This window comes from the organism of the source record quoted next, unplaced genomic scaffold, assembly GCF_019419815.1.
Source record: "Pyrus x bretschneideri cultivar Hongxiangsu unplaced genomic scaffold, Pyrus_bretschneideri_v1 Contig31, whole genome shotgun sequence".
NCBI lineage: Eukaryota > Viridiplantae > Streptophyta > Magnoliopsida > Rosales > Rosaceae > Pyrus > Pyrus x bretschneideri.
This window is the reverse complement of record NW_025999624.1, coordinates 3,253,981-3,268,828: the sequence shown is the minus strand read 5'-3', so window position 1 is coordinate 3,268,828 and position 14,848 is coordinate 3,253,981. Positions and strand designations below refer to the sequence as shown.

Below are 14,848 nucleotides of genomic sequence, written 5' to 3'. Positions count from 1 at the left end.
AATGGAGGGTAACATTCTATATTAGAGTGTTAACCGCATCTTCTTGGTATATTGGTTCACGATTACTGTCTCCTTCTACACACGTAGTTTTAAATATTTGTTCTTTTGCTTGATCGCTTAGCACACAACTCATACCAAGTAAGAACCTTGCAATAAACTTCTTTTGCTTCATAAATTGAAAATGAGCTTTATGAAGGAATGCCCGTTTCTCAGAACTATAGGTTTTCTCAAACCATTCTCATTTTAAGGTATTTTCCTCACAGTTATAATCTAATTCATGACATTTTTACCAATTTCAAGCATTCATCAAGATTAAGATTATTAACTATCTTTCGTCATACACTCAATTTTATAGCTATAAACATGAAAATCATGTAGCAAATAACAAGAAAACACATGTACAAAGTGAATTTTGTATTAATGAATTTGTAGGGTTACAATCTCTGTTTACAAGTTTCTTTTGATTCGATCTTCGAAAGATGTGTGGATGTGTAGATTGTTGATCCAAGGGTTGCGATGACTTGATCTCGAATGAACAATTGTTGCGAGGTTTTTGCTCTTGGCGATTTGAAGGATCGGCACTGGTAGTAATGCTTGATGATTCTTTGAAAGTTTGGTGAAAAGCACAAAGAACTTTCTAAATTATTCTAAGCACTTTGGGGATTTGGGTGCTTGAGCTTTGGCAGTGTTTGGGTGCTTGAATGATTTTTGGACCTTTTTCTTTGTCTTGGAGCCTCCTATTTGTAGACTCTCCAAGGCTTGCCTATGGATGGATTTGACCTTGATTGTGGGCTTGATTAATTGACGAAATAACCAGGACTCGATTTGTAAGCCAATTCGTGATTTGTCTCTATCAATTAATATTTGATTTAATTAAATTAAAATCAAATAATTCCTTTCCGCTAAGTGTTAACACGTGTCCTTCTTGATGACTTATTTGATTTTGATGAGTCGTATTCATGTGTACAATTTGTGTGACACATGGCATGCCACGTATGTCCTGGCATGTCAAAACTTTAATGTGTTGGTGAACATATATTTCACCAAAATTTTGATGTCTACAATAATATCATACGTTTCCACATTTGTAGCAAACAAGGGGTTTTTCTTTTCCCTTGCTACTGCCTTTTTGTGAAATTTTTTTATTTTTTGGATTTTTTTTTAGGTTTTTTGGAGGATGATTTTTCTATGGGTTCAAAAATGAAGTATTCACAGAAATCACCAATTTCTTTCTTTCCTAAAGTCTTTTGCTTTCCAAGCTGCTTTTTAAGCTTCATATAATTACAAAGTGCTAATCATGCAGCACAAATTTTAGAATTATTTCTCTGTAGGTATACCTGTCATAATGTGACATCCCGTCCCGGAAATATCGAAACGCACATGTGAAATTACGACTTTACCCCTAGTTCGTTTTTGTCACGTTGTGGATTGTTTTGGGTGGTGTGGCATGTGTTGGGCCACACACACACACACACATACACTCTGAGACACTGTCACCCTCTCTCTTCCTCTGTCTCTTCACTGTCTCTCTCTCTCTCTCCCCCGAGCTCCATTCCTCCTTCTTCCCTTTGAAAACGTACGGACAAACCCACAACCCACAAAATCCTAACAGATCGTGGAAACCAGCTACACCATTGAACTCGTGAGGTCGAGGCGAGCACAGCCATACCCTTTACAGGTGAGAAATCCTTTGTTTTCACGTTGTTTCGAAAATGGCCGATTTGAGTACTGTTCATGCAAGAGTAATTTATCGAGTTTTTGGACATTTGAAGCTCATAGTGTTGTTTGTGAGATTCCCAGGAGCTTGGGAGTAGCTCGTTGGGCGAGTTTGAACGTCAGAATCGTGAGTGTTGGAGTTGGCCGAGTTTTGAAGATTTGGGCAGGTATAATCTTGACATTTAGGCCTTAAAACTTGTTGGAACTTATTCTACTAGCTTTAAGGTTGATTTTGGTGCAAGAAACATGAAAAAAGGTGGAAAAATGAGTGAGATATGGCGAGTTGCAGGTTTCCGGCGACGGCGCCGGCGCCGGCGAGGGGGGATGGCCAGAGAAGACAAGGGAATATTCCGTTAGGGTTTAACGGAATGTTCCTAACGGACGTTAACGGCGTCAGTCAAGGTTAACGGAATATTCCGTCAGATTCCAGGGAATATTCCTGACGGCGTCACTTGACGCCGTCAGCGTGCAGGTCACGTGGCCGCGCGTGGGGGCGCGTGGACCCGTGTCTGTGCTGGCGCGTGGGGGCGCGTGACGTGTCCAAAAATTATTTTAAAAAATATGGTTGTGATCGTGAGGTTGTGTAGATCACGTTGGTATATTCATTTGTCCATTTTGAGCAATGTATGAGAAGTTATTTTGAACGGACGGTTATGTGCTTTAAAATTAACGTTTTTATAGTTAATTCGCATATAGGTGACACGTATCCTGAGGACGAGCGTGCACATTCGAGGCAGGGGGGCTACGACCTTTCTACATACCAGTGAGTGGGCTTTTGTTTTCCGTATATACCTATATACATGTTATTTCCCAGAAATTAGTATAAATACCTTGTTTTACGCCGTTAATTTTATATGATTGATGATTATACGTGATTAGTGGCAGATGAGTTGGTTTATATATTTATTCTTACGTCATTTACATGTATGTTGGTGCTGTTGCGGCCCAGGTAAGTGCCAGGTAAGCATGGTTTATCATTTGCATTAAATAGCGATTAGAGGTGCTTAGAGAGCTCATAACCTGCACCCCCGGTGTTAGTGCTCCCGCCAGAGTAGGGCACATTTGCTCAAGTGACGCAACCTCGCCCCACACCTCTAGGGTATGATTTAGAGTTCGCTATGCCTAGAGGGGAAAGATGTATTGTGGATCGTGTGTACCCAGGTTGTCCAGTGATAGTTGAGGGCGTGGTTATGCCCGCTGATCTTATCCCGTTAGATATTGTTGATTTCGATGTGATTTTGGGCGCGGATTGGTTGCACCCCAATCGTGCCAATATTGATTGTTACGGGAAGATAGTTACATTTCGTCGTCCTGGACTACCCGTGGTTACCTTTGTTGGTGAGCAGAGTGGGGTGAGACATGGTGTTATTTCGGCGCTACGAGCGAAAAAGTTGTTGACTAAGGGTTGTCAGGGGTATTTAGCCCATGTGGTGTTGGATGAGGCTCCTACTTGTAGTGTTGAGGACGTGAGGGTCGTCCGACACTTTCCAGATGTGTTCCCTGAGGATTTGCCTGGGTTACCACCAGATCGAGATTTGGAGTTCACTATCGAGTTGCTTCCAGGTACTAATCCTATTTCGTTGACTCCTTATCGTATGGCACCTGCTGAATTAAGGGAATTGAAGGTGCAGCTGCAGGAATTAGTGGATAAGGGTTTTATTCAGCCGAGTACTTCACCTTGGGGCGCTCCAGTATTGTTTGTGAGGAAGAAAGACGGAACTTTGAGGCTGTGTATCGATTACAGGCAATTGAATCGGGTGACGATTAAAAACCGTTATCCGTTGCCACGTATCGATGATTTATTCGATCAGCTTAGAGGTGCTTGTGTGTTCTCTAAGATTGATTTGAGGTCTGGGTACTACCAGCTGAAGATTAATAGGGATGACGTTCCTAAGACGGCGTTCAGGACTCGTTATGGTCATTACGAGTTTCTGGTTATGCCGTTTGGGTTGACGAATGCACCAGCAGCTTTTATGGATTTAATGAATCGGGTGTTCCAGCCTTACTTGGATAGGTTCGTGATTGTTTTTATCGATGATATTCTGGTGTATTCTAAGTCGAAGGCGGAGCATGTTCGACATCTTACCTTGGTGTTAAAAAGGTTGAGGGAACATCAATTATATGCTAAGTTTAGCAAGTGCCAGTTTTGGCTAAATCAAGTAGCGTTTCTGGGGCATGTTATTTCTGCTCAGGGTATTCTGGTTGACCCTCAAAAGGTTGCGGCGGTGGAGAATTGGGAGCAACCGCGAACCGTCACCGAGGTGAGAAGTTTCCTTGGCTTGGCGGGGTATTATCGGAGATTTGTTAAAGATTTCTCGGTGATTGCCTTACCATTGACGAGACTAACGAGGAAAGATGTTAAATTCGAGTGGGACGATAGGTGTGAACAGAGTTTCCAACAGTTGAAGCGTTGTCTCACTCAAGCACCTGTTCTGGCACTCCCGGACGATAGTGGTGATTTCGAGGTTTATAGCGATGCTTCCTTGAATGGTCTGGGATGTGTGTTGATGCAGCATGGTAGGGTGATTGCTTATGCTTCACGTCAGTTAAAACCCCATGAGTTGAATTACCCTACTCATGATTTGGAGTTGGCCGCTATCATTTTTGCGTTGAAGTTGTGGAGACACTATCTTTATGGTGAGAAGTGTAGGATCTTTACTGATCATAAGAGTCTCCAGTATCTTTTTACCCAGAAAGAACTTAATCTTCGTCAGCGGAGGTGGGTGGAGTTGCTCAGCGATTACGACTGCACGATTGATTATCACCCTGGTCGTGCGAATGTAGTTGCTGATGCGCTTAGTCGGAAGTCTCAAGGCCGCATTAATGCGTTGTATGCAAGCCGTATTCCTCTTTTGGCGGACTTGCGTGCTACAGGAGTGAGGTTAGAAGCAGAGGATCGAGATGTGGCTTTACTTGCTAATTTTCAGGTTAGGCCCATCTTAGTTGATCGGGTGCTTGCGGCTCAAGTAGCTGATGAGCAGACTCAAGAATTAATCCAAGCTCGAGAACAAGGTAGGAGGAGAGACCTCAGGGTACGTGAATTGGACCGCATGTTGATGCAAGAAGGAAGAATGTTCGTGCCGAATGTTGTGGATTTAAAGAAAGAAATTCTGGATGAAGCACATATCTCGGCTTACGCCATGCATCCAGGAGCTACTAAAATGTATCATACCATTCGACCATTTTATTATTGGCCGGGTATGAAGAGGGAGATAGCCGAGTATGTGAGTAGGTGTGCCATTTGTCAGCAGGTTAAGGCGGAAAGGAAAAAGCCGTTTGGATTGTTGCAGCCGCTTCCCGTTCCCGAGTGGAAATGGGAAAATATCACCATGGACTTTGTGTACAAGCTCCCGCGTACACATAACGGTTTTGACGGCATTTGGGTGATCGTTGATCGGCTCACTAAGTCCGCACATTTTATTCCAGTAAGAGAGAAGTATTCTTTGAGTCGATTAACAGAGTTGTTCATCTCGAAGGTAGTGAAGTACCATGGAGTCCCGGTGAGTATTGTCTCGGATCGTGATCCACGGTTCACATCTAAGTTTTGGGTGGCTTTCCAGGAAGCTTTGGGTACGAGACTACTCTACAGTACGGCGTATCATCCGCAAACAGACGGACAGTCTGAGAGGACTATACAGACCTTGGAGGATATGCTACGAACTTCGGTGTTGCAATTTGGTGATGCTTGGCACCAGCGGTTGGATTTGATGGAATTTGCCTATAATAATAGTTTTCATTCAAGCATTGGCATGGCACCATTTGAAGCATTGTATGGTAGAGCTTGTCGCACACCGTTGTGTTGGTCGGAAGTCGGAGAAAGAGTTTTAGTGGGTCCGGAGATCGTTGAGGAAACTACTCAGAACGTCCAGGTAATCAAGACTAATCTGAAAGCAGCTCAGGATAGACAGAAAAGCTTAGCGGATCGGCATGCTACGGACAGAGTGTATGAGGTCGGAGATTGGGTATTTTTGAAGCTTTCGCCGTGGAGAGGTGTAGTGAGATTTGGGAAGAAAGGCAAGTTAAGTCCACGGTACATCGGACCATACATGGTCGTGGAGCGAGTTGGTGAGGTAGCTTACAGGTTGGAGTTACCTCCGGAGCTAGCCAGAGTGCATAACGTTTTCCACGTGTCTATGCTCCGACATTATGTTGCTGATCCATCACATGTGATACCTCCTCAACCGTTAGAAATTAACCCAGATTTGACATACGACGAGGAACCGGTAACGATTATTGATTGGAAAGAGAAGGTTCTGAGAAACAAGACTGTGAAATTAGTGAAGATTTTGTGGAGGAACCATTCAGTTGAGGAAGCGACGTGGGAAACAGAAGATCGGATGAGGGACTTGTATCCTAGATTGTTCTTTGGCTACTAGGGGTGTTTTTGGTTGTTTAGAATTTCGGGACGAAATTCTATTAAGGTGGGTAGGTTGTGACATCCCGTCCCGGGAATATCGAAACGCACATGTGAAATTACGACTTTACCCCTAGTTCATTTTTGTCACGTTGTGGATTGTTTTGGGTGGTGTGGCATGTGTTGGGCCACACACACACACACACATACACTCTGAGACACTGTCACCCTCTCTCTTCCTCTGTCTCTTCACTGTCTCTCTCTCTCTCTCCCCCGAGCTCCATTCCTCCTTCTTCCCTTTGAAAACGTACGGACAAACCCACAACCCACAAAATCCTAACAGATCGTGGAAACCAGCTACACCATTGAACTCGTGAGGTCGAGGCGAGCACAGCCATACCCTTTACAGGTGAGAAATCCTTTGTTTTCACGTTGTTTCGAAAATGGCCGATTTGAGTATTGTTCATGCAAGAGTAATTTATCGAGTTTTTGGACATTTGAAGCTCATAGTGTTGTTTGTGAGATTCCCAGGAGCTTGGGAGTAGCTCGTTGGGCGAGTTTGGACGTCAGAATCGTGAGTGTTGGAGTTGGCCGAGTTTTGAAGATTTGGGCAGGTATAATCTTGACATTTAGGCCTTAAAACTTGTTGGAACTTATTCTACTAGCTTTAAGGTTGATTTTGGTGCAAGAAACATGAAAAAAGGTGGAAAAATGAGTGAGATATGGCGAGTTGCAGGTTTCCGGCGACGGCGCCGGCGCCGGCGAGGGGGGATGGCCGGAGAAGACAAGGGAATATTCCGTTAGGGTTTAACGGAATGTTCCTAACGGACGTTAACGGCGTCAGTCAAGGTTAACGGAATATTCCGTCAGATTCCAGGGAATATTCCTGACGGCGTCACTTGACGCCGTCAGCGTGCAGGTCACGTGGCCGCGCGTGGGGGCGCGTGGACCCGTGTCTGTGCTGGCGCGTGGGGGCGCGTGACGTGTCCAAAAATTATTTTAAAAAATATGGTTGTGATCGTGAGGTTGTGTAGATCACGTTGGTATATTCATTTGTCCATTTTGAGCAATGTATGAGAAGTTATTTTGAACGGACGGTTATGTGCTTTAAAATTAACGTTTTTATAGTTAATTCGCATATAGGTGACACGTATCCTGAGGACGAGCGTGCACATTCGAGGCAGGGGGGCTACGACCCTTCTACATACCAGTGAGTGGGCTTTTGTTTTCCGTATATACCTATATACATGTTATTTCCCAGAAATTAGTATAAATACCTTGTTTTACGCCGTTAATTTTATATGATTGATGATTATACGTGATTAGTGGCATATGAGTTGGTTTATATATTTATTCTTACGTCATTTACATGTATGTTGGTGCTGTGGCGGCCCAGGTAAGTGCCAGGTAAGCATGGTTTATCATTTGCATTAAATAGCGATTAGAGGTGCTTAGAGAGCTCATAACCTGCACCCCCGGTGTTAGTGCTCCCGCCAGAGTAGGGCACAGTCCTTCACGTGTTGTTCACCTCCCGCACCACACGCTCAGCTTGAATCCAAGTTAGGTGCACAGTCCTGTCGTACAGACCACTATAGGTGGTTCCGACTCGTAGGTGACCCGCGATTATTCGCACAGCCTTCACGTGATCGTAGCACTAGAGCGTCATATGTATTACACCCAGGCTTGTCGTACAGACCACTATAGGTGGTTCCGACTCGTGGGCAGGTTTAGGGAATGAGTGGTAAATTGAGCTCTAGGTTCAGCCGTACAGGTCACTTAGGGGACTCCGGCTGTCATTTTATTATTCTATTGATGTGCTATACATACCTGAGCATTTGCATGTTATTATGAGGCGTTGAGCATGACGACATACATTTGAGCATGTTGGTATATCCTTGCGTATACTTGGAATATTTATACCTTCGTATATATGTTTATTTTCTGGGAAGTATACAGGTTTTACGGCGAGGGGTTATATTATGTTTTATGAAATGGTTTTCTAAGAGATTTGTTTTGCCCACTCACGCTTTTGTTTTTGCGCCCCTCCAGGTTCTAGTAGCCTAGCGGGTCTGGTGGTTTTCTCGGAGGACGTCCCGGCATTCTGACAGATACTCACCTACGTAGGGTCACCTTCGGGTGTACTTTTGTTGTATTGTTTCTTTTGGACTGCTGTAGGCCTTAGGCTCTGAATTCAGTGTCGTATTTGCGCTAGCACATATTCTATCACTCTATAATTGCTAGTTTTTAAATTATTCGCACTTTTATTTTACTGTTTTAGCTTCCGCACTGTGCACATGGCTACGTCACTTCCACGTGACGGCCAGCATGCCCTGATCTCGGTCGGGGTGTGTCACAGAAGGTATAACTTCACCAAATTTGTTCTTACGCACGATTTCAACAAAAAGGGAAGCCAATCTAGAAAGAAAATTTTTCTTTCCAGAAATCAGCGTAGCAATTTGGTCCAGTGAATACTTTAGATTCATCACAAGTTCTCTAGATCGGTCTTGTTAGAACTCAGTAGTTCCAACGGAATGGAGGGTAATAGTATTTATTAGAGTGTTAACATCATCTTCTTGGTATATTGGTTCACGATTACTGTCTCCTACTACACTTGTAGTTGCAAAGATTTGTTCTTTTGCTTGATCACTTATATGGAAATATCCACCATCCACGAGGTTCTAAGAAACAAACCTCTTTAGTGATATAAGTTTTGAAGGAATTTTCCCCAACACTTATACACTTTGCATATTTAGGAAACTTCCATTTGATAGCACACCACTCATACAAAGTAAAGAAACTTGCATTAAACTTCTTTTGCTTCATAAATTGAAAATGAGCTCTATGAAGGAATGCCTGTTTCTCAAAACTATAGGTTTTCTCAAACCATTTCCATTTTCGGGTATTTTCTTCACACTTCTAATCTAATTCATGACATTCTTATCAATTTCAAACTTAGATATAACACAGATGTTAGATTCAACATTTGACCATGATGGTTCTGTTGAGGAGGGTTTCTTAATGGAGTAGAAGTTTCTGAGGATTGTACTTCATATAACGGAATTTGAACTTGCTTACGACTTTGCCTAAGACATTCTAGAACAACTCGCTCATGATCTTGCTCATAAGAGTTTGACCTTGTTATTGACCTTATAAACGAATTTATTCGAAAAAAAGAGGTCTTTGCGCGTTTAAAGAGTCTATGCATAATCTATAACCAATGCTTAATCTAGCCATTCTATTAGTAGAAAATTGTATTCAACATCTCCATCTTTCAAATAGAGTAACTTCATTCTATCTTATCATTTTAGGTACCACTGTATGGGCCTTTTCTATACGGCTTGGAACAAAGTAGTTTATCCCTTACACCCATAACCTTAGCCTTAGGTACAATGGTATTTATTACCTTATAAGAAATCCTATAGATCAAATTTTGTGATTCTAGCTCCATATCATTACTTTGTGTCAACATTAGATTTCCCGATCGAATAACGCCACAAAAAAATTTGGAAAACAATTGAAATAAATTTGTCCTTCGCTATGAGAAGACTCCACTAGACCAAGCATAGAATTTACAACGTTTTTGTGTCTTCGTCTCTCAAATAGAATAGGATAGAAGTATCTAATCCTGTTCTTGCTAATGGGTTTCACCGCCACTTGAATCAGACCAATATGCAAATAATTGTGACCCTTCTACGTAGCCTGACTATTTGATGTGGAGAAAATAGCTGAAAATCTGCACTTGCATCAAGGGCAAAAACTGTTTTCTATATATCGGGTTAGGATCTAGGGATATACGTTTTTGACACACATTTTTGTGGGGCTCACTCCGTAATGTATTTTAATGATCCAGCTGTCTTATATTTTATATCTTACCTCAAATATCATGTCTCCCAAAAATTATCCAAATCCAAAAACATTTGATTGCTGGATTAAATTTAGTATTTCTTTGTAAAACTGTATTCATTCATTTTCTTCACTTCAAATGAATGTTTTAACGGTTTTGAATTTGTCCATTTTTTTTTTTTTTGTTGCAAATATGATCTATGAATGATGTACTAAAATATAAATGGTCTGATTCGTAGAATTACATTGTGAAGTGGGCCCTATAAACTAATTATTAAAAGTATGTGTTCTCGAATCCTAACCCATATATATAAATCTATTTGGCGTTTTTGTAGAGTACGATTTAGGTTTTTCTTCCTTTTCATTTCTAAATGAAGTATCCATTGCACCCTCATGCATATATACGTGGAGCATGTTGCGAACCTAGTTTTGGAGCGTGACACATTTACTTGACGAAGAACAAGAAGCGACTATTGACTGGGAATTTAAGAAAAGTCACTTTGTAACACATGGCTCCTAAGCCCTAAACCATATATATCTATATAGAGTTTTCGGGGACATACACTTTTGATCTACATTTTGACACCTACTTTTTAGGGCCCCACTTCGTAATGCGTTTTAACGATCTAAAACCACTATCACATTCAAAAACAAAACCATTAATACATTCATTTGTAGTGAAGAAAATAGACGATTGTAGTTCTACAAAGAAACACTAAATTTAATCCAATGGTCATATTGTTTTGGATTTAGACGATTTTTGATAGATATAATCTTTGAGGTAAGATATATAAGAGAGGTAAGATCTCAAAAATGATGAAATAGTTGGGGGCCTTTCACTTGTGCGCTGTTTTTTCCACAATACAAGGTTTTAAAAGATGCTAGGTATTAGTCGAGTAGCAGACTGTGATACATAATTGTATTAGGATACATAAATTGCAAAATAGAATGACATATAGATTATAAAGTATTGAAACATATCGTAAACATGAGAAACAAGCACATAATGAGTCTTTATCAAAGTATTTAACTAGTCTATTACAATTTATTGAAAAAATAAAATGTAAAATGAAAGGTATCAAGTTTTTATCTAAGTGAGAGTCGCGACCTAGGAGTCTAGGTGGGTTAGGTGCGCGCCTAGGTATGTCTAGGCGCTCTTTCTTAATTTTTAAACGTCTAGATATTAATCGGGACAGTGACCAACCACCTAGCACCTAGGTGGAGCTTAGGCAACGCTTGAAGGGAATTTGTAGAAAAGTGATTTTATATCATTGGCTGAATCTAAATTTAAAGGTCAGGTAATTAAATTGTTGAACCTTCAATTCCTACCATGTCAAATATTAGGATTTTGAAGTGTTTCTAAATACGTGGATGATTAGAAAACGAAAGATGGATTTTATCCATCTAATAGTAACATTGTTTGGGACTGTGCCTTTTGTGGAAACGAAATTGAAACTTCGGATCATCTTTTCGCTAATTCCACTTTTGTCGCATCTAATGGTACATAACATAAAGACATGTAGTTTTATTTTGAGAAAACTCTTAAATATATTTATTTCCTTAATCAACCATCAGTTCTTAAAAACGATTACAATTACGAACAGACATAAATATATATTGTACTATTATTGCAATTGGAAAGACCACTTGGACGGGAAAAAACCTGCAGAAGTCTGAAATGAGAAAGTCAGCATGGCCATTCGACCGGTGGTGCAAGGGACGCAGGCAGCCAGTAGGCCGATTGAGCTACATCACAAACTTCTGGGACTTAGTTGGAGCTTGAGTTTTCATATCTTCTGCCACCATTTCACTATTGAACATCTTTCTTTGTTTATGAGACTCAGTTGGGGTTTTCACATCTGTTGCCCATCCGATTGCTTTGAAAATTTTAATTACGTACCAAGTTAAGTCAATTTGCCACCATTCCAAACCTTGTCGAGCTGAGTAGTCAAATGCATGGTGATTGTTGTGCCACCCTTCTCCAAATGTAACCATTGCCAACCACCTAAAACAGTTAAAATTACATATAAACATGTAATAAATTACCATATTTATCAAAGACTACATATATAGAAGCAAGAGAAGGAAGTTAGGTAATATATACCAATTGTTCCTGGACAAATCACCGGTGTTGTATACTTGTTTCCCCCACATGTGGCCAGCCGAATTTACTAGCAAAGTTACGTGCAAAACAGTTACTATTCTTACTCCCTGCAATCACAAAAGGAGTTTAAGGTTCATAATACATTGATCTCGCCGTTTATCCTTGTTAGATATGGTTTTCAAACCACAGAAAATTAAGAAGCATATAATAAATACTTGGATATTACCCACAGTACTAGAGATCTTCGTGATTTGCAGGAAAAAAAAAAAAAAAAAAAAACACCAGCAAAGGTAACTTTATTATTCAAAAAAAATAATAGACAACTTTATTAACGTGGTCGATATTGCAGGGATGTCTCCAGGCTGGAAATTTTCAAGATCCGGTACTATTTTAGATCGATTTGGTTAAATTTGAAGAAAGTTGATATTCTATCATAAAATTAATTTACAATATGAAAAGTAGTTCAATTTTTCATAAGTGCACGCAAGGTCTATTATTTTCATGATGTGGGATTAATAAGCTCAACAAGCTTTTTTTCATGCGACGAAGTTTTAAGCCTAATATGTGAATAACACAAATGAATGATGACACATCAGGCAATTTACTCTTAAATCATAAAAAAAGTTAAGATTTCGTCATAAAATTAAATGACAATATGAGAAGTAGCTAATTACATATAAACACATGGAAATTCCTTATTTCTCCGATAGAAAATTAATACTCCCAACAAAACTTCATCCAAAAGTTGCAAGTGAGGCTTAGGTGAAATATGCCTATTAAATGAACTTTTCGACCAAGAACAAAATTTTTAAGAATGCATATCAACTAGATCTGACAGTTTACTATAAAGTACAATAGTCATGTGCATATTAAATATGTATTATTGTAATATTATACCATATATATATATATATATATATATAAGTTTAAAAAAATTAAGTTTTATTTATTTATTTTTATTATAAAAGTTTTACTAGGATAAATTTTACTTGACTTGTTGCCTAAAATTAAAATCAACTAGTATCATGCGGCACAACTAACAAATAAGGGGAATGAACATGGTTAAACTGGTCCCATCCAATTAGTCTAATCTTATACGGAATAGTTTCACACTAAAATCGCTCCTCCAAGTACTCTGTAGTACAAAATAGGTGGTGCAAAATAGATCATCTACTAGTACATCTCTTGTGGGTAGAGATTCCGAGTTTGAATCTCCATCCCTCGTTAGTCAAAGAAGAAGAAAAAAAAAAATAAGAAGTGAACTATATGTGGTAAAGCCTTGCGACAATAATGTAAAACCATTCTCTAATGAGAAAAAAAACAAGAAGTTAAACATGGGAAGAAGCAATTAATCTCACCAGTCCCCAAACCAAGAAGGGAAGGCCGCCAAAGGCATATAATAAACTTCCAGGTAGAACAACTGCATGTATAACATACGTATGATGAAGAAACCTATAGAAGGCCTGCTTTTTCAGATCTTGGACGTTCTTTAGTCCTCCATACTGCAAATTTTCCATTATTAATTTAAGAGTTCAACAACATTTATTTAGTCATAGGATGGTATTCGAATGTCTGTGTGTGGAAAGGAGAGAGGGGGAGCAGGAAGAGAGAGAGAGAGAGAGAGATCCAGTTACAGTTGTGTATGCTGTTACCTTTCCAAACCGAGAACTGCTATCGATGATCCACCCAATGTGACTATACCAAAAACCTTGAATGGGGCTATGAACATCTTTCTGAGTATCGGTATACTGGTGGTGGTAACGGTGTGAGCTCACCCATTCTATCGGACTACCCTGCATATATATGTGCAACACCCCAAACTCAAACATTGCTCACAAAACTACTACTTAAACACAGAACGATGCTAAAAAAGTAACAAAACCTTGCTCACAATGAGATTTTCACACACACATATATATGTACACTTATAATATACCTGAAGTGACAGAACTGCAATGTAGGCAAACAAGTACTCGAGCCATTTCGGAAGCCTGAAACTTTTGTGTGCAAGATTTCTATGGAAAGACAGAGTCACTCCTAAACCCGTTAACATATGGAGTCCAAAGGCCAACCAAAATGCACCCCAAGTGAAATAAAAGGGTGCAAATAAACAAAGAAAGTGCATAGATGAAAGGACAGTCGCTATGACTACGTCCTGTAAATTCCATTCTCTCCCCAAGAATTCTCCACAGGGCATCATCACAATCTTCACCCAACGCCCCATGATATATGGTAGCAGACTCTTACTTCTCGTACTCTATTTCTTTAACTGGTTTAGCAAGAAGCTGAGCTACTACTCGATCTAAAGAACGTTATATGAAAATGCTGATGAGTTTGGAAAATGTTGGTCGGGCAAACCATTAGATATATAGAGAAGCAATTTAATATCGCACTGCATTGTCGGGATTGGGTACCTAACTTCTGTACCAATTTAAAACTAAGGTTTTTTATTTTTTTGAACAAACGATATTTATCTACACTAGGGGTGGATTTAGCCTCACAATGAGTTAATAATAATGTGGTTTAAATTCATCTTTAACGAGAATCGAACCTAAGATCTCTCACTTACAAGTGAAGAGAAATATCATTAGACTGTAGTACTAAGTGACACAGTTTTTGCTTATTATAGATGTATTTTTTTTTTCTATTTTTTTTAAACAATTATAGATGTATCTTTGGCAGCTTGCAATGGTAGTACAAATGGATTTTTCAAGTCTCGGTTTTATCCCTTCTGATATTAAAGGAGTTGGCGTCCGGGTTTCATGGTGTATAATTTCAAATATCCTGCGTCCGGGTTTCATGGTGTATAATTTCAAATATCCCGCGAACTT

At 39.8% G+C, this 14,848-nt stretch overlaps 1 protein-coding gene across 1 annotated transcript; it reads right to left on the bottom strand.

Moving 5' to 3' along the window:
- Window positions 1-13,101: 13,101 nt before the first annotated feature.
- On the bottom strand, window positions 13,102-14,370 carry LOC103934587 (palmitoyl-monogalactosyldiacylglycerol delta-7 desaturase, chloroplastic-like). The gene is made up of 3 exons (XM_048590331.1): window positions 13,954-14,370; window positions 13,670-13,810; window positions 13,102-13,519 (listed from the first exon to the last, which is right to left on the bottom strand). The coding sequence occupies exons 1-3, from the start codon at window positions 14,239-14,241 to the stop codon at window positions 13,346-13,348; spliced, it is 603 nt and encodes a 200-aa protein (XP_048446288.1). The 5' UTR covers window positions 14,242-14,370; the 3' UTR covers window positions 13,102-13,345.
- Between the last annotated feature and the right edge of the window lie 478 nt (window positions 14,371-14,848).

What these genes read in the sequence shown, in the direction of transcription:
- LOC103934587 (XM_048590331.1), bottom strand. Translation starts at nt 14,241, where the DNA reads ATGGGGCGTTGGGTGAAGATTGTGATGATGCCCTGTGGAGAATTCTTG. An exon ending in TTGCAGTTCTGTCACTTCAG is followed by an intron (nt 13,811 to 13,953) that starts GTATATTATAAG and finishes ATATATATGCAG; the next exon opens with GGTAGTCCGATAGAATGGGT. An exon ending in GCAGTTCTCGGTTTGGAAAG is followed by an intron (nt 13,520 to 13,669) that starts GTAACAGCATAC and finishes GAAAATTTGCAG; the next exon opens with TATGGAGGACTAAAGAACGT.